Source organism: Bos indicus x Bos taurus, chromosome 17, assembly GCF_003369695.1.
Source record: "Bos indicus x Bos taurus breed Angus x Brahman F1 hybrid chromosome 17, Bos_hybrid_MaternalHap_v2.0, whole genome shotgun sequence".
In the NCBI taxonomy this organism is placed as follows: domain Eukaryota; kingdom Metazoa; phylum Chordata; class Mammalia; order Artiodactyla; family Bovidae; genus Bos; species Bos indicus x Bos taurus.
The window spans coordinates 60,509,012-60,535,962 of record NC_040092.1 but is presented as its reverse complement, the minus strand read 5'-3'; the positions used below and the strand labels follow the sequence as shown (position 1 = coordinate 60,535,962).

The window sequence follows — 26,951 nt, the reverse complement described above, 5'->3', positions numbered from 1 at the left end:
GCTTGGCATCACAGGAGTGTTTCCACCTGCCTGGCAGGCTGCAGCCCTCAGAACCGCCCCACTCCTTTTGTGGAAGCACCACCTACGAGACCCCCAATTCGATTTCCTATCAAGGTGGTGGAGCAGAGGCTGAGCGTCTGGTCTTGGGGAAACTACGCAGCCTCAGACCTGAGACTGGACGCCTGGTGGCACGTCTTCCTTAGAGCAACCTGCATGGCAAACACGAGAGGACACGAGAAGGCCGTCTCTACAGAGTTTTATTAGCCTCACGCCCATCATTTCAGTCAGTCCCACAGACAAAGCAGTCAGATCAAATGGCGTTGCTTGAAAACTTCCATGTAGGGAGAAAAAAATTTTCTTGCCACTTTAAAAAAAAAAAAAAAATCTTTTTGCTTTCTGCACACTGACATAGAGGTAAAAGAAAATGACTGCAACTTAAATATGAAAGAATTCTTTACAATTAAATCCACAAGTTTACACATGTATCTCAATCATGTGTCAGTGAAAAATCACCAACTATTTCAAAAGAGGAAAAATTATATGACAGAAGAAACAAAAAACTTGATAAAAAATATATCTCGGTATGAAAAGTACTGTGTCTTGGTGTCTTCACATCCTCCTCTTCTGTGTACTTATATACAACACTGAAAAGAAAAAAATGAACAAACTGAAACAAACTGCTCTTAAGTATCATAACAGCCAGTTTTAACGACATACAGACTTCAGCCTGATACCTCTGCAAATTTCAGAGTAATCTTCAAACCACACAATAAGTTCTAGAACTACTGTAAGGCTAATTTTATGATTTGAAACCTGGGTTTGATGTCTCAGAGGACTGTGTTCTGGTCTTAGCCATACATCTGGCTAGACTTGCAAATCATGAACAAGGGGATAAAATAACATGTATGTGAAAGTCTCTGGAATCTTAGAATGGTTTATAAATTGCAGGTATAACAATTACACTTATAGTCAAAGCATATTAGTAAATCTACCAGGCCAGACTTCAGACTAAAAACAGTTAGTTGCATCCGTCTCTTCAATATAATCACTAAACTTCTTGTTTACTTTTTTAAAGTTACATCAGGGTAAACAACAGCTGAGGAGTTTTAAATTTTTGTTAAAGACACCAAAGTCCTTCTTCTGAGTTCCCTGTAAAGGGTCAACCTTTGGTGTTATCCAAAGTCTTACTCAGCTAGTCCTCTCATGACCACCCACACAAACTCTTCAGGGTATGTGTGGCACATCTGAACCAGACCACACTGGTCGACCGGCTCACGGGAGGCAAATTTCCAGCAGGGGTTACCACCCCTTCCACCCCGGCGCCTACCCCGATTCTGACAGCTTTGTACAAAGTGAACACTGACAGATATCTTGATCAAAGGATATGGTACAGATTAATCAGATAAGCCAGGATCCTCTTTAAGAGGCTAGGATGTGAATTATGGAGTCTAAAGATAACTAACCACCACTAATTACCCCATGGAAAAGGTTATATAAAGGAAAGCATCAGAAGGACAGTGGAAACACCCCAAGGAAACTGGCCAAGTTTGAGATGTTGAGTGTTATGTGAAAGGATCCACCTTATCACCTCTCACAGAACCCATAGCTGACTGCTGTTATCAGCTGTCTTGAGATGAGGAAAGATCATTAACATTTCTCCGTGAGTGGAAAGAGTCAAATAAAAACAATATTAAAGATAGGAGGCCTATTCTTCCTCACACTGGAAGAACTAAAAAGGGAAGATACGATGTGACCCAAATGTTTATAGCAACACTATTTACTAGAGTCAAGACATAAAAGCAACATTAAGTGTCCACTGACAGATGACAGACAGATGGATAAAGAAGGGTACATGGAATATTATACAATGGAGTATTACTCAGCCATAAAAAAGAACAAAATAATGCCACTTGCAGCAACATGCATGGACCCAGAAATTATCATACTAAGTGAAGTAAGTCAGATAGAGAAAAAGAAATATCATATGGTATCACTTATATGTGGAATCTAAAAAAATGATACAAATGAACTTATTTACAAAACTGAAGCAGATACCGAAAACAAGCTCATGATTACCACAGAGGAAGTGGGAACAGATAAATTAGGAGTTTACGAATAGCAGATATAAACTACTATACATAGATAAAAACTATAAAGAGAGACATATAGTTTTATCTTTATGTAGATATCTCTCTATATAGTTTTTATTTATATAAAGGTCCGTATAGTCAAAGCTATGTTTTTCCAGTAGTCATGAACAGACTTAAGAGTGGGACCATTAATAAGGCTGAGCACCAAAGAACTGATGCTTTTGAACTGTGGTGTTGGAGGAGACTCTTGAGAGTCCCTTGGACTGCAAGGAGATCAAACCAATCAATTCTAAAGGAAATCAACCCTGAATACTCATTGGAGGGACTGATGCTGAAGCTGAAGCTCCAAAACTCTGGCCACCTGATGGGAAGAGCCGAGTCATTGGAAAAGACCCTGATGCTGGGAAAGATTGAAGGCAAAAGGAGAGGGGGGATGCAGAGGACAAGATGATTAGATAGCATCCCCAACTCAATGGACATGAGTTTAAGCAAACTCCAGGAGATGGTGAAGGACAGGGAAGCCTGGTGTGTTGCAGTCCATGAAGTTGCAAAAAAGACACAACTGAGCCACTGAACAACAACAACAAATGCAGATAAACCACAAGGTCCTACTGTAGAGGACAGGGAATTATATTCAATTTTATAAACTATAATGGAAAAAAATCTTAAAATAATATATATACATTCAGTTATATATGTGTGTGTGTGTGTATATGTGTGTGTATGTGTATATAACTGAATCACTTTGCTATACACCAGAAACACAATACTGTAAGTCAACTACTTTAATAACAAATTTTTAAATAAAATAAAATGAAGACATAATGTGAAGCAATATGGTACTGTATAGACAGGAGATAGAATATCTACCATAAAAGTCAGGATGTTTAGTTCACAGCAAAGAGATCTAATTGTAAGGAGGTGGAAGAACTTATCCAGAGCTGGAGGATGCACAATAATAAAAAAACAGAAATCTAGAGTCGCAGAACTCCATTTGGGAGATGAGACCAAAAAGCAGGGATGGGTCAAAGGATAAATCCCCACAGTTTTGAGGTCTTCCCTTGAGTACCTTCAGAGCCATATTTCCTCTTTGGTCATCTTTGCCAAACTAAGGGATTCAAATCTCCCACAAGAAAAGCATTTCAAAGCTTGACAGAGAAACAGGACAAGTTAACTGTCAAATGATGCAAACCAAAGGTAGCAGGGAAATACTGGCCATTCTCAGAGCCAGAGTTCCAACTGCCAGGTGAAAGACGGCGTTGGGGGAATATAACACATTGTATCCGAGAACAGAGCTCAGCGCCAGTGTACCAAGGCCCTCGTCAAGCACAGGGAGGGAAAAAGAGAATTTCTAGTTCCAAAATGCCGTGAAGCACCTAAAAGAAAAAATGGCCACAGCAAAGATTTTACAGGAAATTAGAATTTAAAAACCAACAAAGCAAAACTAAAACTGAATTATCCAGTAAACCTGCTGGTGATCTGATTATAAAGAAAGAGGCCTATTGTGGATGCTATATAACTGTAGAGTGAAGGGCTGTTACCATTGTTTCCTCGGATAAATGCATCCCCATACTTATTCTTCAGCTGTCCATTTACATACTCCTCTGTCTGCTCCAAGGCTATATTCATGTAGCCATCCAGGCAAGCCAGGACCCCTGCAGACGGATTCAAAGAGGAGACACACAAAGCAAAAGAGTTGAAAATTACAGGGTATACCTGAGAGCTGACAATCTCTTCATTCATTAGCTCTTACATGCTTAATATAAAAATTCACACTGTAAATGCAACTCAATAGAGGGAAGCACAAAAAGTCTTTGCTTTCTCTCCGTCTGAATGGAGGCCAAGGACCATACAGCACCAAGGCCATGGCATACCCACAACTGCTGGCAGCAAAAACAAGGAGCTGCTGCCTTCCTCAATGGATGCGTGGCAACAATGGCAAACTTTTAAAACCTTCACAAAAGCAACACAGAAAGAATATTCCAAGTAAAATCCCATTCTTTGACAGCTAAAGACAGGAGCAGGCAGTTAGGCGCGAACAAATGAGCACGAGCCACGCCTCCTCACGCCCCCGGCATGGCATTTCTGACTTCGGCCACTAAGGGAAATATGGCTCTGGCCGGTTTATCTCGTTCTGTCACAACATCCCGTGCAGCAGATGAATGTGGTCCAGGGTTAAAAGGAAGTCTCCACAACGTGTTAAAATAATGGAGAAGAGGAGACAACAGGTGTCCTGAAAGAACATCTTCACGCTGGGACTCCCGGTGAAGCGAGACGTGAGCGCGCAGGCCCCAGGCTGCTTCACAGCACACCCCTCTCCCTGTCGCTCCACGCAGAATCTTTCCCAATCCGGACAGATACAGAAAAACTGCCAAAACATCCCAGGCTTTTTAGGAAATTGTTCAAGTGAATCTTTTCAATTGTGTTAACATGGCATCAATTTTGCAAGATTTGATCTGATGATCCTTCATTTAAAAAGACTAAGATATGTAAACCACTGACTTCTGAGTTTCTAATTTCAAGTGGCATTTTCCAGAAAGACAATTTAAGTAAAAACAAATACTACAAACTTGATTCGATTAACCAAGTCGACAGTTCCATTTAGTCTCAATTTCGTTAATATGCTCCTCACTCTCTGCCTTTGCCCCCATTATCCTCTCAACAAAAAGTTTCTTTTCAAAACTGTGTGTGTCTGTGATAAGAGCCCAAGACAGTAAGCTAACAAACCCTCCTACAGGCTGCGAACTTTCAAAACATCAGCATGGATTGGGAATAATTAATAATTATTTCCTATCAGAAGAAAAGCTGAAGCTACAACTTTATGGTTTCTTTCCTGCTATATCTAAACCACAGCCATAAGTGAGCAAGAAACTTCTGAGACAAGCTACATAAATGTTTGAAAATTAATTAAAAGCATTTAAAATAAAATCTTCCCTTCTAATAAAAATATTCTCACAGCAAAGGCTTTTTTTTTTTTTTTAAGAAAAAGGTTCCTAGAGGTTGTAAATATGATCCTCTCCTGTATTTTAATCTAACAAGGTTGAAGGGAAATTGATACAGAGAGCTGGCTTTTCCCCCCCAGTATTTTTATTTAACCACATTCTTTATAGGATGCCCTCAATAGTGTACATATTCTTCTAATATATAGAAGCCATGGCCAGACATTCATAAAAGGAGAAAAATTACAGTTAATACCCATATGAAAGGTTGCTGTAACTTACTAATCAAAGAAATACAAATGAAAGGAGTTATTACTTGTGGAACTAGAATGGAAAAGTCGAAAGCAAGGCTAACCCAAGAATTGAGAAAAACACAGACAAGAACAAACCATCTGCCCTGATAGGGGCCAGTTGGTACCCTCTCTGACTCTGAGATCCTAGCCCTAGCCCACAAAAATAAAACCGTGGTCCATACACTCATGGTACTCCTCTGCAGCCATTCAACTGTCTGTATCATGAGAGAACTGAAGGCATTTTTCTAATGTTAAAAAAAAAAAAAACCAGAATGCACATACAACTGATCCCACTTATGTAAAACTATGCTTCTATGGAGACAGATCCAAGTGGGTAAGGCTGATTATCTCTGGATGGTGGAATTTGGGGAGATTTAGCTTTCTTCTCAGAGAAGGCAATGGCAACCCACTCCAGTACTCTTGCCTGGAAAATCCCATGGATGGAGGAGCCTGGTAGGCTGCAGTCCATGGGGTCACTAGGAGTCGGACGTGACTGAGAGACTTCACTTTCACTTTTCACTTTCATGCAATGGAGAAGGAAATGGCAACCCACTCCAGTGTTCTTGCCTGGAGAATCCCAGGGATGGGGGAGCCTGGTGGACTGCCGTCTATGGGGTCGCACAGAGTTGGACATGATTGAAGCGACTCAGCAGCAGCAGCTTTCTTCTATGTACAGACTTCCCTGGTGGATCAGGGTAAAGAACCTGCCTACCAATGCAGGGGACGCAGGTTTGATCCCTGGGTCAGGAAGATCTCCTGAAGAAGGAAATGGCAACTCACTCCAGTATTCTTGCCTGGAGAGTCCCACGGACAGAGGGGCCTGGAGGGCTACAGTCCATAGGGTCCCAAGAGTCAGATACAACTTAGTGACTAAACCACCACCATTCAGTATAAAGTCTCTAATTCCATTACAAAAATCAAATTACACTGGAGATATGTTATTAATGTTCAGAAACTAATACATAGACAGCAAAGTATTTCTTAACAAGGCTTTTGAGTCAAGCTTAAGTCTGAGTCCTAGGTCCTCCCTTACTAGGTGGGGATAATCAACAGAGATCTCAAAAGGATTTACGTGATGACAAGATAAAAATTAAAGTGATTCATGCACACTGGACCCATAGTAATCTCTCAATAAAATTAAGTTTTGCATGTGTGGAAAGTGGAAAAATCTCAAGAGACTAGAATCATTATTCAGGAGAGTGAGCAAGAAAAAGCTTTACAACTCTGCTAATGAATTAGCTATCTACAATTGTGAAATATTCCCAGTAATTTAACATATCTTAATTTTGGAAGGTTAGGAATTTAGTTATTTCGGAAAGTGAAACTGGATACCTTTCTTCCACAAAGTTAGTTTCAGCAGTGTCAGAGCCTCTTAAAAGGGGCACTTCATTCTCTCCAAGAACAAGATGTCTTTGGACACCCCACACATTACGTGAGTGGGAAGTTCACGCTGTGAAATGATACTGCCTAAATAGCTGCTCGCCAATCTTGACTACTTCCACAAAAACAAATGTGACTGGGCCAAGGAGTTCTTCAGAATCCAGTTACTCAAGCCTGGCTATCACCAGGCATGCAGGCACACGAATCCCAAAGCAGAGACAGGAGCCCCAGATCCGGCCAGAAATCACAGACACACGCTCTGTGGTCAGTTATCTTTCTAAAATGAACTGTCTCCGGGGTAGGAAAAGAAGTGGGCGTAAAATCTGTTGACAACCAAGGCTTTTTTGGTCTACTGGGTACTTTGTTACTTCTTTAGCAAACAGCAGTAGGGATAAAGCCCGGAAGTCTTACCTCGATAATCCACTCCCGAATTTAGCTTCACCACAACTGGTCGCCCAATGATCTGCTTCAGGAAGTCACTGGGCGTTTGCTTCCGCAGACTCATTGTAGCAATCCTGATCAGAAACCTGGAAAGGGCAATGAAGGCAATGCCAAAGGTAGTCAGCAAAAAAACCAGGAAGCCCTTAGGGTGTTTATAGGAAATCAAGTGTCAGAGGGCCACATGCACAGAATCAACAGTACTCCACCACCACGGCCTTAACCGCTAACCAGATTCCAGTACCTTCCAGAAGCCAGACCCTAAACTAAGCGTTTATACACATTACCTCATCCACAGCCTCATCACAGAACAGCCCCGGGTTTCCGGAGTCCCTGTTCCTAATCACTTGTCACCACGGTTCCCCGCACAGTCAATATACCCATTCCCACCACTCACCCAACACTTGTTTTATGCTGAGTGCTCTGCTACGATCCTTCGGAACCTACCAAATGTCATCTTTATAAGAACCCTGGGAAGGTTTTAAAATCCCCATTTTGCTGATGAAAATAAAGGCCCAGAAAGATGAAATAAAAGTGCCCCAAATGTGGCAAAATCAACGTCCAAGTTTGAATCAGTCATGTTTTAAAGCCACTGTTTATGGAGTATTTACAACAACTGATGTCAAAACAGTATCTCTAGAGAGAATTATAATCATAATTGAAAGCTAATATTTGAATGTACTACAGGCCAGCACTTATGTAAGCACTTCACATGTATTAATCCACTTAGCGCTCAGAGGTAGGTGTTGTTTTAACCTCATTTTACAGATGACTAGAGACAGAAAGGGCTAAACAGCCTGTTCAAGGTCACATAGCCAGTAAGTAGATGGCCAGCCCATGTCTTAATCACATCTTTATGTTGCCTCCTGAAAGCTGGTAATGTAGCCAGATTTTTATTTATCCTATTATGGCAAATAAACTCTATGACAAAAAAAAAAATCCAGTATAATAGGGGTCTGAAGTAGGGAAACAGCATTATACACAGACATACATAGCTACCCATCGTGCCTTTAATATATTTTTTAATAAAAATTCATCCTGTTTTATAAGTTCGTGCTTTCAAAATACTTCAGTAAACAAATATAACAAAGCTGCAGTTACTTAAGCAAAACTTGGGAAACTGATTCTTCTGTTTCAGTCATATTCAATATCACTTGTATTCAGCAGCCATACAGCATCACACTGAAAAAAGCATGGGTACAAGACGTGAAGGACTTGCCTCCAGAACTTGCGTTGGGTTTTGTGTTTTCAATCAAAACTTTTCATTAACCATTCTTCCATTAATAGCACTACTTATTTCACTCCAAGTTTCTCCACTCAAATGATCTGAATTCAGGCTGAAGATCACTGTATGGAGGTTTTTTCAGCATGAATCTATGTAGACTCAGCAGCAGTCTGGGCAAGCTAGAATGCTAGATTTTATTGACTCTTCCTTGTTTAACAATGTTTATGGACACACTCTGCAAAAGAATTCAAAAACCGTACACACAGGCTCTCACCTTACAGATTTTAGAATCTAGAAGAACTTAAGACTCTTGTTTAAGAGCATAAGCACAAAGTGATTTTGCTTAGTTCTCAGTTGCGTCTGACTCTGCAACCTCATGGATGGTGGCCCGCCAGGCTCCTCTGTCTCTGGGGGTTCTCCAGGCAAGAATACTGAAGTGGGTTGCCATGCCCTCCTCCAGGGGAATCTTCCCAACCCAGGGATTGAACCCAGTTTCCCACATTGCAGGCAGATTCTTTACCATCTGAGCCACCAGGGAAGTCCAAGAATACTGGAATGGGTAGCCTATTCCTTCTCCAGGGGTTCTTCCTGACCCAGGAATCAAGATCTCCTGCATTGCAAGCAGATTCCTTACCAGCTGAGCTACCAGGGAAACCCTCTTGTTTAAGAGTGTGAGCAAAAAGTTATTGTAACCGAAGTAAAATAATTTTCTTTAACCAAGAAAAAAAAAAAAAAAAACATATCAAAATTAAATAAAATACAAATTTCAAAAACTATTCTTGAATTTGGGGCTGGTACTTGGCCCATCCATCATCCATTCCACCTCCTCAAGGGTGAAGGATTTTTTTTTTTAATGTGATCAACTAATTATTTTGCTCTGTAAATCTTACCTTTTCCATTCAATTGCCAGTTTATTTTTTTAGCTACACAGGTTCAACAGATAACTGACATTTCAATTACTATTCAGGACAATCACTATTCATTCATGACTCAGGCCACATAACAAAGTTATTTATGCTGTTTTGAGCCCAAGAAAAAAAAAATTACAAAGTAAATACTGTAGCAGATTCAGTACCTTTAGTGAGTTTAGTAAAAAGAAATAAATCTTCCCATTTATCTATAAAGTGCCTTATTTCTCTATAGAACATGCATTGTTCTGTGGCTGAGGGGCTGAAGGCCCCATAGAGACTCACTCATTGAATCTTAAGCTCATTTCCTGTCAGATGCTAAATCCCATTATGCCAGCTTCTTCATCTACAATATTGACAGAAAACTAGCTGTTCATTTTCTGCTTAAAAACCTCACTAAGATGCATTCTGACATGAAAATCTATTAACTACCTTGTCTGAAGTTAAAAGTCAATAGAGAAAAGTTCTCATTGCTTTCTGAGACCCTCTTCTTGGGTTATGACCCTCAAATTTGACTCAAATAAAATTTTTCATTTCTTAAAAAAAAAAGTTAAAGATAAATTTTAACCTAGACTGATAGTTTGCCCAACTGATATTAGTTATTTTTAAAATGTTACTGTCTTTCCTTGCCTTTTAAAAAAGCAGATACATTCTTCTAAGTTCTGCCATTAAGCCTCATCTTTACCCCAATTAACACTGATCACTTCCTGAAGGCATTCAACACTTGAGATCTTTATGCAGCACCAACTGGGGATATAATACCAATAAGAGTTGACACTCCAAAAGGGGCAGAAACATGCAAAAGGAGGGTTGCTGGTGGTTTTTTTTAATATTTATTTCTTTTTATTTATGTATTTATTTGGTTGCTCTGGGTCTTAGCTGTGGCATGCGGGACCTTTAGTTGAAGTATGTGCAATTTAGTTCCCTGACCTGGGATGGAATCCTAGCCACCTGCACTGGGAGCCCAGAGTCTTAACTGCTGGACCACCTGGGAAGTACTGGAGAAGCTTTTCAAAGTCGTACGCATTTGGATAAAATTATCCAGGGAATAGCACATAGAGGAGACTCATTTAGCCCAGGCCTGGCAGATCAAAGAAAGATTCCTGGGGGTGAACCTGAGCTGAGTATGGAGTAAAAGGAGTCTACCAGCCTAAAAGGCAGAGAAGGCAATGGCACCCCACTCCAGTACTCTTGCCTGGAAAATGCCATGGACAGAGGAGCCTGGTGGGCTGAAGTCCATGGGGTGGCTAAGAGTCGGACACGACTGAGCAACTTCACTTTCACTTTTCACTTTCATGCATTGGAGAAGGAAATGGCAACCCACTCCAGTGTTCTTGCCTGGAGAATCCCAGGGGCGGTGGAGCCTGGTGGGCTGCCGTCTATGGGGTTGCACAGAGTTGGACACGACTGAAGCGACTTAGCAGCAGCAGCCTAAAAGGAGAGAAATCTGAGCGAAGGCATTGGACAGTGTTTGAGTTTGAAGGGAAAATGCTTCCCTATGCCTGGAGGACAAGCAGCAGCTGCAGACGGGAGCAGGGCCACCAATGCAGGAGCAGGGCAAGTCAGGCTGACCGCGTGGCCCCGAGCCTGCAGGTCAGGGCCACACGTGGATCACCTACATCACTTGGATATCCTGACTCAGTAGTGCTGGGGCGGGACCCAGGAATCTGTGCCAAAGCCTAGGGGACTCTTCTAAACTGGGCAGCATGGGAAATACTTGTGTCAGTGACGGGGACCCTGGGAAGCTCTGAAGCAGAGATCTGATCAACTACAGATTGCAGACAGGCCCTCTCACTGAGTCCTGGCATCACAGTTTACCATCTGGCGGTTGTTATCTAGTCGCTATATTGTGTCCAGCTCTTTTGTGACCCCGTGGACTGTAGCCCACCAGGCTCCTCTGCCCATGGGATTTCCCAGGCAAGAATACTGGAGTGGGTTGCCATTTCCTCCCCCTACTTGGTTACCTGTCATTATTTGTTCTCTTTCATATACCTTATTTTTTTTTTTTTATGAATCTTTTCTCCCTCAAAAGACTGGAAGTCATGTAAAAGAAGAGACTAGTACTCATCTACTCCCCAGAACATCAATATTGTGCTAAATCTTTTAGAAAAAAAAATATTTTTTTAAGTTCTTTGTAAAGAGGATGGTTGCTTCAAACACATTTTATCCATCACTTTAGGAAAGTGTATCTTTTACATTCGTCTTCATTAGGCTTCCGTGGTACTCTTGGTTACTTAACGACTCGCCCATAAATCCATTTTGTGTGAGTAAATTGGTCTCGACACCACAATTTTTCCCATGACTTGGCTCACGTAATTTTAAGTTTTCATCTTTTAAATTGGATAAGGCAGAAGGAACAGTTCTGTTTCTGAAGGAAGAAAAAGCCTCTTGAACCATAAACACGTAAGAGGAAAAAGGCTTCCTTGCTTCAGGGTCACCTTGATAAAATTTCTGTTCAAAATTAAAGCCATAATCACCCTCTAGGCCTCCTCTCCCTCCCGACTCCTACTCAGGCTTGTTTTAAACGACCTACTCTCATAAATGGCTATTAAATCAAAAGCAGTATATTTCCCGGCAGAAGCTCCTGAGAGGTCTGGTATGAGAACATCTGCTGACTGCCCTGGCAGAGGTTTTTTCAGGTAGAAGAAAGGGGAGCAGGGTGAAGAACCAAACTATATTCATCCCACTAGGTGCCAGGCCACGTGAGATTCCTGAGCAATTCATAGAGTAACCCTGGGAGGTGGTGAGCAGAGCTAAGGCTTGATCCTAAAGCCGGGGCACTTTCAGAGGTACAGCTGCCCTTCTGAATAAGTCAAGATGCTCTCGTTAAACCTGGGGAATGGCCAGAGACACAGTGAGAGGTCTATTTAGGGGTGGGGCCTTCCATGGTGGCTCAGATGATAAAGAATCTGGGTTTGATCCCTGGGTTGGGATGATCCCCTGGAGAAGGGAATGGCAACCCACTCCAGTATTCTTGCCTGGAGAATTTCATGGACAGAGGAACCTAGAAGGCTACAGTCCGTGGGGTCACAAAGAGTTGGACACGACTGAGCAACTAACACACACACAGCACTGGGTTGGGGGGAGGGTGGATACCTAAAGTGACAAAGGATTATAAATTAAGCCTGTGGAAATATATAAAAATGGTCAAATGGAAAAATATATATATATATATTTAATATGACTGAGTTATGTCATTGAGCAAAGACATCCAACTCCTTGTTTCTTGGCAATGTTCACTGTAAACTTTCCCCCATTTACAGTTTAGGGTGGAAAAAAGATTGCAAAGGAAAAAACTGCAGTGAAACCTAGTACTACAACCCAAGTAAACACAGCTGTAGGCTAATACGTGAGTGTCAGGGAGGGCACGAGACACGGTGAAAAACAGCTCTCCATGGATTTCCCTTTCCAGACAGTGGATACATGACCCTCTCTGAAGGCTTCAAACCAACCCCTCCTTCCCACCCACAAGGGGCTACCTTCCTCCCTGCTCTCCTGGGTGCTACGCTGACTTGGCCCTCTGCACATCCAGAGCGCCTCTCGCCAAAAAAAAAAGAAAAAAAGTTGTGTATTTGCAACATACTGATTGTCTGGCTCTGTGAACACCTGGAATTTTATTGGCTAGGGAAAGGGCCCCACTTTCAGCTCCATCCTGGGGTGTCTAGCACACCCAGCCCCTGCCTCTGTTGTGGAGAGCTGTCCTTGCTGTTCAGTCTCTAACTCGTGTCCAACTCTTTTGCAACCCCATGGATTGTAGTCCATCAGGTTTCCCTGTCCATGGGATTTCCCGGGCAAGAATACTGGAATGGATTGCCATTCCCACCATTGTTCTCTGATCTTAAAGCAACAAAAAGTTTTAAAACATCTTCAAGGGTTAACAGATGAAAACCAACAATGAAGTATTAACCATGTGTCAGAGTATAAATTGTAACTTATTAGATATTTTATTCCAACATATAAAGAATCTGAAAACAACCGTCAAAAAAACCTTGAAGGGACGGTGACTCTAAATAATGAATTTCTAGTCCTGGCCATGAAAACATCACTTTTCCCACTTTTTAGTGCTACAGATCACTCAGGATTACAATCTCTGTTATGTGGCACAATTCTAAAACAGTAGACTATGGAAATATATACATACATGTAAAATATTACACTTATATATATATATATATATACACCTATTACATACATACATGTATACAGCCGAATTACTTTGCTATACAACTGAAACTAACACAATATTGTAAATCAACTACAATAAAAAGAAGTAAATAAAACAACCGAGTAATCCAGGGGCATAAGTATCTCTAAATTCTAATCCTGAGAATGTCACTGCGCAGTGCGAGACCACATGTGTAAAGACTACACACTTGGGATGCGGGAAACCTGAGTTCTAATCCCAGCTCGGTACTTAATTAGCAGTGTGCTTGGATTATTCACCATTCCACCTCTCCAGGCCCTGGGGTTCTTCATTTGTAAAATAAGGGAGTTATGCCAGAAGATCACTTAAGACAGACTATCGCTTAAGGGATCATCCGGCTCTAACATTCAGTCAAGGCCGATGCAGTAACTCCAACAACACACATACACACATTCTAACATCCTCTGACGTGCTCAAAGTCAAGCAAGTGCAATCATCACATATCACTATCACACACACACACACACACACAAATCCAAAGAGGCTCAACCTTGCCGGTTGATATCGTAAAAAAGAATTACTTTTGGTGAAAAAGGCACAGTCAAAATGATGGAAATTACTAAAACTTTTTTGGCAAAACAATTTGGCCATGTGTATGAAGACTTAAAAAGACCCCAAAAGATCACAGCATCTATTCTAATAACTTCACTTCTCAGAATTAGTCCAAGAGAAGAAAACGGCAACCCACTCCAGTATTCTTGTCTGGAAAACCCCAAGGACAGAGGAGCAGGGAGGGGTTCGCAAAGGGTCTGACTCGACCTAGCGACTAAGCACCATGCAATCAACTTAAATATTTTTTTAAAGAAAGGTTTATCAAAGTATTGTTTGGAACATTAAAATGAAGCAAAAATCCACAAACACTCTAAACGTCTCGTTATCGGTAATAGTTAAGTAATTTACAGGACCTACACAACGATGGTTTAGGCAGCAAATAAAAAGAAGAAACAAAAAATAGAAATGATATTTAGGAATGATTTCTAAGTGAAAATGAAAAACTAAACATACGATTAAGTGACACAATGGGTACAGCCTTAGCTCAAGTACAAACCATCCCACGCAAGAATAAAATTCTGAGACTGTCGTGTCGTGAACACTATTTTCTTCAGTAAACTCTTCTGTATTTACATTTTTCTCTAATAAGGGGTGGGGAAAGAACAGAACAAATCGCTCTAAATATTATCTGCATCATCGCAATTCCAGACACGGTAATACATGCTGACCACGCAGGCACACCACTGCACAGGAATGCCGCCGCGATAGGACTGAACACCATGCAGCCGTGGGCATCCCCAATCTGACAACTCCGGAAGCTGGGCCAGCGCAGCCTTTAATTCCCGGGGGTCAGGCGCAGCCACGCCGATGCAGCGGAGGCCAGGCAATTCCGGGCGAAGCCTGGCCCCGCGTACCACCTTCCCGCCGAATCCCCGGGCGCAGATCGGGACTGCCTGCGGAATCTTAACCACCAGGAGCGGTCTCGGGAGCCGACTTGGTGAAGCCCGGCCGCTGCCGTTCCTCCCCGCGCGATCTAGGCGGCCCTCGGGGAGGGCTTCTCGGGGTGGGGATCGGGAATCCCGGCGCCAGCGATCCCCGATCTCCCGGTAACGGCAGGCGCCGAGGACCGAGCCTGAGCGCCGCACCTCGCGCGGACCCGCCACCTGCCGCTCCCGAACTCCACCCGGGGCGAGGGAACACTGAGGCCTCCGATGGCCCGCGCGGCCGCACAGCTCACCTCGCGGCCGGGATCCGAACCCTTACTCCGGTCACCCCACAAGCCCAGCCTCCGCCGATCCACCGGGCGAAACCGAAACTGAAATAGCCGAGGCGGCGGCACTTTTCGGACTCAGCCAATCATTGCTTTCCGTGACTACGGCAGCCCGCGAGGACCGAAAACCGCACCGCGCCGGAGTGCGCAAATCCCAGAATCCGAAGATGAAGTTGGTGCTTGGAGTCAAAGCGGAAAGCACTGTTTCTCTCTTCTAACAGAAAGCAAACGCCACTACCCCTCCCTCCCCCACTCCCTCGAAGGAAAAAAAGCAACACTGGAAGTGATATTTTAATCAGGATTTCTTATAGGCTGATATGTTTAAAAAAAAAAAAAAAAAACTTGACGTTATAGGAAACTGGAATTCACTGCTAAAGTAATGACTATGCATACTTAGAGATGTCCTGAAATTGGATAACTAAATGTAAATAAATAAAGCAAGCAACCTCGAATCTTTAAATCCACTTTTGGATTTTGCTTAAATGTGTGAAGACGAAGTCGTTATAAGCAAGAGATTGTCTCCATAGCGACGTTAATTGACACAAAAAATTAAAATCACGAAAGTAACTCGTATTTTATAATATAAAGTGCATTGTGTTACCGACTGGTTCTAACTGAAAATGGTGTACGGACATTATTTAAGGGCTGCTATGGGATACCGGTTTGGAACTTCGCGTGAATTCTCAATAGTCTTGCTATTTGAGGGAAAGGAAAAAGAAGAAAATTGTTATGCCAAGACTTGATTCCTTTTTTCGCTACACACATACCCTCGTCAAACTAAAACTTACACTTCAATTCTATTCCAAATTTGTGATGCTACAAATAAAGTGATGATAGGTTTAAATAGATCTTTAACTCTGTTTAAGTGTTACAGGATCTAAGACACAGACATCTTTTCTTAGACAAAAATGAGTTCACCCTCCTGTAAGCTTCTGTTAGCTAAAGGCAGAATAAATGAACCTTTGATTGACATTGGGGACAGAGAATGACAACGTGTGATTTGGTAGAATAGATGGACTTTATTATATGCTTTTGTAAGTGCTCACTTTGGGTAAAGACCAAGTAATTGCAGATTTGTTGAAAAGAACTGTATTTGCAATATAAAATATAATTTTAAAATGTAAGTAAAATATCATTTAAATATGTTGATTAGCTGCCAGAAATATCCACAACATAGTAGGATATAAAACCAGTCCTGTCCCCAAAAGCCTTCACAAAAGGCATCAAATTGTACTATATCTTCCACTGATCATTTCAATTATTCAAAAAAGAATTTTTATTCATAGCCTCTTTCCCTTTACCAAAGAGCCTTCACGGAGTCATCATGACTGGTGATGGGCAGGGGATAAGGAAGAATTTTAAGGACATATTTCATCCGCAGAGAGACTGTAACCTTCTCCAAGGGGCATAGATCTGTAAGGGCTCCATGAGACAAACAGGCTGGACACCATGAATTAGTTCACAAGCCCAAAAGGTTTACCAAAATGTGGCTGCACCCAGAACTCCCTCAGCAGCTTAGAACTGGCTTCCTTAACCCACAGAGTAACTTTCCATATTTTACAAGTACCCCCACCCACTCAGCTAGAATCTTTTACTGAACAAAAAACATGTCTAAGACTTTTTTGGAATACTAATCCAGTAAGATTAGGGAAAGGAGTAAGTACATCAAGGCTGTTTATTGTCACCCTGCTTAATTTAACTTATATGCAGAGAACATCATGAGAAATGCTGGGCTGAATGAAGTACAAGCTGGAATCAAGATTGCCAGGAAAAATATCAATAAACTCAGATATGCAGATGACACCACCCTTATGGCAGAAAGCAAAGAACAACAAAGAGCCTCTTGATGAAAATGAAAGAGGAGAGTGAAAAAGTTGGCTTAAAACTCAACATTCAGAAAACTAAGATCATGCATCTGGTCCTATCACTTCATAGCAAATAGATGTGGAAACAGTGGGAACAGTGGCTGACTTTATTTTTTTGGGCTCCAAAATCACTGCAGATGGTGACTGCAGCCATGAAATTAAAAGACACTTACTCCTTAGAAGAAAAGCTATGTCCAAAGCTATTTTAAACAGCTTATTAAAAAAGCAGAGACATTACTTTGCCAACAAAGGTCTGTCTAGTCAAAGCTATGGTTTTGTCAGTAGTCATGTATGATTATGAGAGTTGGACTATAAAGAAAGCTGAGCACCAAAGAATTGATGCTTTTGAACTGTGGTATTGGAAAAGACTCTTGAGAGTTCCTTGGACTACAAGGAAATCCAACTAGTCCATCCCAAAGGAGATCAGTCCTGAATATTCATTGGAAGGACTGATGCTAAAGCTGAAACTCCAATACTTTGGCCACCTGATGCGAAGAACTGACTCATTGGAAAAGACCTTGATGCTGGGAGGGATTGGAGGCAGGAGGAGAAGGGGACGACAGAGGATGAGATGATTGGATGGCATCACCGACTCAAGGAACATGAGTTTGAGTAAACTCTGGGAGTTGGTGATGGACAGGGAGGCCTGGCGTGCTACAGTCCATGGGGTCGCAAAGAGTTGGACATGACTGAGCAACTGAACTGACTGAATCCAGTAGGAACAAGTCTTCAAAACCCTGAATACAAACATTAATTTATTAAGGAGCTTTAAAGTCGTAAACATAATATAACATGATTTATTTTAGCTCATAGAGTTTAGTTGCAAGAATTGATGAACCTACATTGACACATCATATTCACCCCAAGTTTATATTAGGGTTCACTTTGGTGGTGTACACTCTGTGGGCTTTTTTTTTTTTTTTTTGGATGTGCACCATTTTTAAAGTCTTTATTGAATTTGTCACAATGTTGCTTGTGGTTTTTTGGCCATGAGGCATATGGGATCTTAGCTCCTCCATCAGAGAAGTCCCTATTTTGTGGATTTTGAGAAACATGTAATAACGGGCATCCACCATTATGGTATTATACAGAGCAGTTTCACATCTCTTATCATCCATGCCTTGTCTATGTATTCATCCCTCTCTCCTTACTGACACCTGGCAACCACTGATTTTTTTTACTGTCTTCATGGTTTTGTCTTTTCCAAAGTATCATAAAGTTGGAATCAAATAGTATGTAGCCTTTTCAGATTCGCTTCTTTGACTTAGTAGTATGTATTTAGGGTTCCTCCATGTCTTTTCATGGCTTGATGACTCATTTCTTTTTAGCTCTGGACCACATTCCATTGTCTAGATATATCACAGTTTATTCGTTCACTTATTGAAGGACATCTTGGTTGCTCCCAAGTTTTGGCAGTTATGAATAAAGTTATTATTAAACGTCTGTGTGGGGTTTTGTATAGACATAAGTTTTCAAGTCACTTGAGTAAATACAAAGGGGTGCGATCGCTGAACTGTCTGATAAGAGTCTGTCTGCTTCTGTAAGAAGCAGCCAAACTGTCCTCCAAAGCGCCTGTACTTTACATTCCCCCCAGGAATGACTCAGAGTTCCTGTTGCTCCACACCTCTGTCAGTATTTGCTGTACCCAATATTTTGGATTTGGACCCCTCTAATAGGTATATAGTAGGAGAGGGCAATGGCACCCACTCCAGTGTTCTTGCCTGGAGAATCCCAGGGATGGGGGAATCTGGTGGACTGCCGTCTATGGGGTCGCACAGAGTTGGACACGACTGAAGCGACTTAGCAGCAGCAGCAGTATCTCTTTGCAGTTTTCCAGTTCAGTTCAGTTCAGTCACTCAGTCGTGTCCGACTCTTTGCGACCCCATGGACTATAGCACGCCAGGCCTCCCTGTCCATCACCAACTCCCAGAGTTTACTCAAACTCATGTCCATTGAGTCAGTGAGGCCATCCAACCATCTCATCCTCTGTTGTCCCCTTCTCCTGCCTTCAATCTTTCCCAGCATCAAGGTCTTTTCCAATGAGTCAGTTCTTCGCAAGAGGTGGCCAAAGTATTGGAGTTTCAGTTTCAGCATCAGTCCTTCCAATGAACACTCAGGACTGATCTCCTTTGGGATGGACTGGTTGGATCTCCTTGCAATCCAAGGAACTCTCAAGAGTCTTCTCCAACACCACAGTTCAAAAGCATCAATTCTTCAGCATTCAGCCTTCTTTAGTGCTCAGCTTTCTTTACAGTCCAACTCTCACATCCATACATGACCACTGGAAAACCCATAGCCTTGACTAGACGGACTTTTAATTTGCATCTAATGACGTATCACCACATGCTTATTTGTCATTTGTACAATTTCTTTGGGGAGGTGTCTTTTCAGATCTTTTGCCAAATTTTCATTCAGATTGTTCATTTTTTAAGATTGTTTTAGAGTTCTTTGTGTATTTTAGCTAACAGTCCTTTATCAGATATGTCTTTTGCAAGAATTTTCTCCCAAACTATAGCTTGTCTTCTCATTTTCCTGATGTTATTATTCTTTTTTTTTTTTTTTTTTGCCACACTGCATGCTCTGTGGGATCTTAGTTCCCCAACCAGGGAGCAAACCTTCAGCCCTTTGGAAGGTGAAGTCTTAATCACTGGACTTCAGGGAAGTCTTGAAGTTATTAGTCTTAAAATAGGCAAATGCTAGGATAAAAATACTGAGATGAACTTTGGCCACCTTTTTTGTTCCAGACTTCTATAGTTCTTTGTACCTATGCCTTTGAAAGATTATGTTCTTCAGTGTTCTATGTGCATCAAAGAAAGTATGGAAATCAAAGTCAGTCACCAGTTAGCCATTAATAAATAATAAAATGTCACCTGCCTTCATCGGTCAAGCTTGCTGTGTTTTTAAAACTTGCGTGTCCTCCAGATGTCAGGTAGCCTAAATGATAAGATGTTTAGCCCAGTTGTTTTTTCAGAAACTCAGAGTCAGCTGTGTTCAGTTCAAGTAAATTAAGACTGGTTAGGACCACTGACCTTCCCATTAGGCATGCACAAGTTTCCAACTGGAGAAGGAAATGGCAACTCACTCCAGTATTCTCGCCTGGAAGATCCCACGGACGGAGGAGGCTGGTGGGCTACATTCCATGGGGTCGAAGTGAGTGGAACTCAACGTAGCAACTGAAGAACAACAACGAAAGTTTCTGATAGGTGCTCTTTGGACATCAGAGGACCCTAAACTCCACCCTCCAAGCATGCGGCGCTGCCATTCTCTGAACAAGTGTTTCATGAAGTCTGTAGAGTAGCTGCACCTGTGGAGAATAACGGTCATCTCCCCTTGTTCTTATCTCTGATCACCTCTCCCCAGGGTCCCCATGCCTCCACTTTATCCCATAAATACCCTGAGTTCCTCACCTTTGAGGAAGGCAGTTTCAACATTTGTTCTCCCTTCTTGGCTGCCTTGTGAATAGACCTTTTCTCTGCTGGAAACCTCAGCATCTCTGCATTTGGCTCGCTGTGCCTTGGGCAAACCAACCCAGTCGAGTAACAATATCATATCTAACTTATTTTATGAAACACCCGACAGCCCTGTGGACGTGTGGTTGATTGTATATTATGTTGATGAGAGGGATTTCGAGAGATGCAAACGTGAAACTGGGGTGGTTGACAGTCTCCAGAGCAGATTTTAATATCTACGTTAGCATTCTGCTTCTAGTAATGTTGACCATCTTTGTTCCAGAGATACATTAACTTTATCAGGTGCTGGCTTCCTCCTGCAGCTTCAGGGTGGACAATGAAAACACCTGTCACATCCTAGTGTGGGGTATTTGGACCACTGTTATCTACCTCTTGTCATGGGATATGAAAATTGTTAAATCAACAAGAAGAAAAATATGCTAGTTGTTGAGTATCTTCTGAGAAGTAATAGAAGCATATTGACTGATGGGAAAATTTCTCAGGAAAGGCAGTGTGCCTTTTATTTTTACCCAATGATAGGAAGTATGCTACATCATGGGAACTTGGTTTCAGATATAACATTTGAGATGTTTAAATAAATGTTCCTGCGTCATCAGCCATCATTTTGATATAACTTGAATTTCAGAGGAGATGGGCTCAGGAGCTGAACTCCTATGAGGAAAGTCTTCCAAATGCTGTTACGCTTTATGCTTCACTGTGAACTCTAGAAAACCTCTCTCAGCTGTAAAATTCAGTGAAATCGGTGTGATGCTGCCCTTGTGTTTTAATCAAGATGAACTTGAAAGGTGAACCGTATAAGTGGGAGAAATTATTTATAATTTGGTAATAAAAGTTTATGTCTAACACTCCAAATTTCATACATCTGCTATGTGCTGGCCCTGAGATATAAAACAATTGAAGTTGCCTTTACATTTGGCCTTATATGAAAGGTCATAAATTAGAATGATAGTGTTCGTCCTCTTTCCTTGCTCACAAAATTTCCATATTAACATCTTCACCTCAAACATAAATGGTTACCCAGCTACAAAGAAAAGAGTTGTATTGGCCTTTGATGAATTACAGTTTATGTTGGAAATCTGTGGCCATAAGGCTGCTGTTCATCTTGCAGTGGAGTGAATCTACGTCAATGAAGCTAATTCTACCATAGTGAAACTAATTAAAACTGTACAGTCACTTCTAATAAATAAAGTACAGTCTATAAAAATCTAGGAATACTTTAGATATCAGCAAATGATCTCCAACGTACGTGGTTCTTTTCATTCTTAAAAATGCACATCTTCATCTTTGAGGAGTTTTCTCTGCTTGAATTCTTGCCACCATATTTATTTCAAATAAATTCAAGTTTCAAAATGTTTCTTACTAATGTGGTTTTAACTGATAATGTGAAAATTTTTATCTTTTCAACTACAAAAAAAACCCCACCCACCACCCATTTCTATTGCGACATAACTCAATTCATTCCAAAATATTAATGAATTGGGCCATGCTTTATATTTAGACTTTCAGGAAAATGTTTACAGCAAAAAAACAGATGTCCTTGATTTTCCAGGGTGGGTTATCAAATCCATATGCTTTTTTGGTTGAACGGTTTCTTTCACCAGCCCTGTGGTGTAGTTAAAATAGAGCATTTTATAAACTAGCAGGGTAAAGTTCGAGAACAACTTCAGAATCTCCAGACTTCAATCCAGGGAGAAAGGAAAAGTTTAAGACCAATGCTACTTCTCAGTAACTTGTAGTTTTTAGAAGCTATTTTTCCCAATTCTGGATTCGTGAACATAATATAGCTGGAAATTACCAATAGGGTAGCACAAACTCTTTCTTTTCAATTTTGTTTTTCTTAGGCAGTTGCCTTTTTCTTTCACTGAAGTCATTACAATAAGAAACACATCTGGGACTTCCCTAGTGGCTCAGCGATAAAGAATCCGCCTGCCAATGCAGGAGACATGGGTTCGATCCCTAATTCAGGAAGATCCCATGCCACAGAGCAACTAAGCCCGCGCACCACAACTATTGAGCCTGTGCTCTGGAGCCTGGGAGCAGCAACTACTGAGCTCACATGCTGCAGCTACTGAAGTCCAAGGGCCCTGGAGCCCGTGCTTTGCAACAAGAGAAGCCGCTGTGGTGAGAAGGCCACACACCACACCTGGAGAGTAGTCCCGCCCCCAGAAAGGCCTCACAGCAATGACGATCCAGTACAGCCAAAAATAAATAAATTAATTTAAAAAACGCACATCAATTGTTACCTAAAACTCTCAGTTCAGTTCAGTCGCTCAGTTGTGTCCGACTCTTTGCTACCCCATGAATCGCAGCACGCCAGGCCTCCCTGTCCATCACCAACTCCCGGAGTTCACACAGACTCACGTCCATCGAGTCAGTGATGCCATCCAGCCATCTCATCCTCTGTCGTCCCCTTCTCCTCCTGCCCCCAATCCCTCCCAGCATCAGAGTCTTTTCCAATGAGTCAACTCTTCGCATGAGGTGGCCAAAGTACTGGAGTTTCAGCTTTAGCATCGTTCCTTCCAAAGAAATCCCAGGGCTGATCTCCTTCAGAATGGACTGGTTGGATCTCCTTGCAGTCCAAGGGACTCTCAAGAGTCTTCTCCAACACCACAGTTCAAAAACATCAATTCTTCGGCACTCAGCCTTCTTCACAGTCCAACTATCACAGCCATACATGACCACAGGAAAAACCATAGCCTTGACTAGACAGACCTTTGTCGGCAAAGTAATGTCTCTGCTTTTGAATATGCTATCTAGGTTGGTCATAACTTTCCTTCCAAGGAGTAAGCGTCTTTTAATTTCATGGCTGCAGTCACCATCTGCAGTGATTTTGGAGCCCAGAAAAATAAAGTCTGACACTGTTTCCACTGTTTCCCCATCTATTTCCCATGAAGTGATGGATTGGATGCCATGATCTTTGTTTTCTGAATGTTGAGCTTTAAGCCAACTTTTTCACTCTCCACTTTCACTTTCATCAAGAGGCTTTTGAGTTCCTCTTCACTTTCTGCCATAAGGGTGGTGTCATCTGCATATCTGAGGTTATTGATATTTCTCCTGGCAATCTTGATTCCAGCTTGTGTTTCTTCCAGTCCAGCGTTTCTCATGATGTACTCTGCATATAAGTTAAATAAGCAGGGTGACAATATATAGCCTTGATGTACTCCTTTTCCTATTTGGAACCAGTCTGTTGTTCCATGTCCAGTTCTAACTGTTGCTTCCTGACCTGCACATAGATTTCTCAAAAGCAGAGACTATCTAGTTCTTTCTCTTGTGACAAAACCAGCACTAATGTCTGGACGCATTTCTAAATGGTCACCCACACATAGAAGGTGATAAGATGCTCAAAAACACAACACTGTCTTCTCTTTAAAAAAAAAAAAAATTATTTATTTGGTCTTGTTGCATCTTAGTTGCCGCACGTGGAATCTTCACTGTGTCGTATGGGATCTTTTGTTGCAGTGCACAGATGCTCCAGTTGTGGCACACGGGCTCAGCAGTTGTGGCTCGAGGGCTTAGATGTGCCACACCATGTGGGATCTTAGTTCCCCGACAAGGTATCGAACCCATGTCCCCAGCATTCTTAACCACTGGACCACCGGGGAAGTCCCTTTCCCCTTTTTGTAGCTGTCCCCCCCCAAAAAATTTGGGGGAACTGGCAGCCATCTTCATAAATTGTAACTAAAGCAAAGAATGATACCCTCTTTCCTTGTTGCTGTTGCTCAATCACTAAGTCGTGTCCGACTATTTGGGAACCCATGGACTGCAGCATGCCAGGCTTGAGGGTATTCTGTTATACAGACTCAATTGAGACAAATCCTTTCTGCTTGTTAGAAGGAGAAGCAAGGCCTTCTGATTTATGCTGAAGAATTGAAACAAATATGTTGCAGAGGGCACGAAGCATGGTGAGGACAATCACGGCTTCCAATTTAGTCAAAAGCCAGGATAGATGCTACAGTTGCTGTACTCACACTGAGTTGGGGAGGGACAGAAAAATATAGTCATTTGCTGGCTTAGGATCCACCTAACATTATATCCAAATGACAACTTGTTCCCTTTTAAAGTTTTATGTATTTGTTCAGTGCCAGGCTAGGAAAGGTACTCTTAAATATACATGGATGAATAAATGAGTACATGGACGCATCCAAAGTCAGTCCCAGAATAAGATCCTCTGAGAACCACAGCTCAAATAAATCCTAAATAAAATATAAAAGGGGCTTTCCAGTGGTGCTAGTGTTAAAGAACCCGCCTGCCAATACAGGAGATGTAAAAGATGCGAGTTCGATACCTGGGTCAGAGTCCCTGCAAGAGGGCAATGGCAACCCACTACAGGATTCTTGCCTGGAGAATCCCGTGGACAGAGGAGCCTGGCAGGCTACAGTCCACAGGGTCACAAAGAGTTGGCCAGGACTGAAGCAACTTAGCATGCATGCAGAATATAAAAGACAACAAAGTTCTTTGATGTGAACTCTATAGGAGTTAGAATTTCTACACTTCTTGAGCCTTATTCTCCATCTCCAATCTTGCAGTTAATTAATAAACATTTCTTCATCCATTATTAAGTGCCTGAAATGGGTTGTTGTTCAGTCGCTCAGTCACGTCTGACTCTTTGCAACCGCATGGACTGCAGCACGCCAAGCTTCCCTATCCATCACCATCTCCCAGAGCCTGCTCTAACTCATGTCCATTGAGTCAGTGATGCCATCCAACCATCTCATCCTCTGTCGTCCTCTTCTCCTCCTGCCTGCAATCTTTCCTAGCATCAGGGTCTTTTCTAATGAGATGGTTCTTCTCAGTAGATAGCCAAAGTACTGAAAAGGGTAATTGCTTTCAAATCTGACTTTTTGCATCCATGCCTCTTCAGGGGCAACAAAGCTCTCGGAACCTTCAGTGAAGCTTACTTTTCACTTTTCTACCTGGACAAAATCCACATCAGTGCCTCCTTCAGCACATAAATTATTCCCTAATCACAAGTGAAGGAAAACTAGAGTCTTATGGATGCCAACTCACCCACCCCCAAATAACTTAAAAATGATTTTCTAGAATAACTCAGTGTGAGCAAAATTCAACAGAACACTCATAAAAATTCAAAAGTCAAGACAGAAAGAGATTCTGGAGGAAAATTGATTGCTCTTTCAGAATAGAAAGGGAGATGACTTTTGTATTCTTAGGGTGTATGCATGTGCTTTTAAAAATAATATTTTCTTAGTCTCTACTAGCTGGAGCGAAGGAAGGCTTGGCAAAGCTCTGTGCATGGCCTTTTTCCATCTTTGAAGTTCCTTCATTCCTAAACCTCTGGCAACTTGCCATTGGCCCAAGAGCCCTAGCCTAACTTTGGGGTATGATTGACACAGTACCAGATCATGGATTTCATACAAACTTGCACCATGTGTCATATTAGAAACAGTGAAACCTTTTGCCTAGAAGCAGCTGCTGGACAAAACTCAAGCAGAGATTATTTTCCTTCTTTGACCATTTGCAAGACTTATCCCAGAACTAAAGCTGAATATTTACATCTGACATGGATTTGCAAGGATCGCTAAAACAGTGGCAATGGTTAAGTAGGCTGCCATAGCTCACCACCCCTTAATGTGAGAGGGACACGGCCGGTCAGATACTGCTCCACAGAACAAGAACATCCACTGAAGGGTACCCTAGAAGCAAGGTTTCTGTAGAGAAGGGTATGAGGAAGGGGTGAGCCTTGCCTCTCAGCTATGGAAATAAGCCTCTAAAACAGCGCCCTTAGGAATTTGCCTTCCAACGTAGGGGCTGAGTGTTCAATCCCTGGGTGGGAAGCTAAGATCCCACATGTCTTGCAGTCAAGAAACCAAAATATAAAACAGAAGCAATATTGTAACAAATCCAATAAAAGCTTTAAAAATGGTTCGCATAGAAAAAATTCTTTAAAATGGCACCCTCAGCCTCCAATGTGGAGAGTGAGTGCCGAGGGGAGGGCAGTCTGAAGAACGTAGTTGTCTTTGACATCTTTCCAAAGTTTCCTTGCCAAGATGCTCCTCATTCTGCTCTCCAAGGTCATCCCTTGATAACATTGGAATTCTCCCTGAGACAGACTGTTTCTCTCAGGTGTCCACAGGAACTGACCTTGGCTCTGAATTTGTACTTCTACCTGCTAAAGGTTCCTCACAGTAAATCTGATACTTTGGGTCTCTTGTCCAGTTTTTCAGCTAAAGGTGATCATGGCAAAGACCTTATAAACTCCTTTCTGATAAAGTGATCAGAGCAGATCCAATGTGTGATTTTGCTCATGTACATTTTTAATAAGGTGGAGTTCTTGAATAGCTTAAAGTCATTAATCTCTTATGAAATGCTGGCATCAGTGCCAGGTATGGAGAGAGAGTGCAGGGATTTACAGGTGCAAA

At 41.9% G+C, this 26,951-nt stretch overlaps 1 protein-coding gene across 1 annotated transcript; it reads right to left on the bottom strand.

Annotated features, from left to right (window-relative positions):
- Positions 1-240: 240 nt before the first annotated feature.
- LSM6 (LSM6 homolog, U6 small nuclear RNA and mRNA degradation associated) lies at positions 241-15,334 on the bottom strand. The gene is made up of 4 exons (XM_027567463.1): positions 15,207-15,334; positions 7,114-7,229; positions 3,632-3,745; positions 241-644 (listed from the first exon to the last, which is right to left on the bottom strand). Exons 2-4 carry the CDS (start codon positions 7,205-7,207, stop codon positions 610-612), a joined length of 243 nt encoding a protein of 80 aa, XP_027423264.1. The 5' UTR covers positions 7,208-7,229; positions 15,207-15,334; the 3' UTR covers positions 241-609.
- Positions 15,335-26,951: the final 11,617 nt, after the last annotated feature.

What these genes read in the sequence shown, in the direction of transcription:
- LSM6 (XM_027567463.1), bottom strand. Translation starts at nt 7,207, where the DNA reads ATGAGTCTGCGGAAGCAAACGCCCAGTGACTTCCTGAAGCAGATCATT. An exon ending in TTCGGGAGTGGATTATCGAG is followed by an intron (nt 3,746 to 7,113) that starts GTAAGACTTCCG and finishes ATCCGTCTGCAG; the next exon opens with GGGTCCTGGCTTGCCTGGAT. An exon ending in ATTTATCCGAGGAAACAATG is followed by an intron (nt 645 to 3,631) that starts GTAACAGCCCTT and finishes TTTTCTTTTCAG; the next exon opens with TGTTGTATATAAGTACACAG.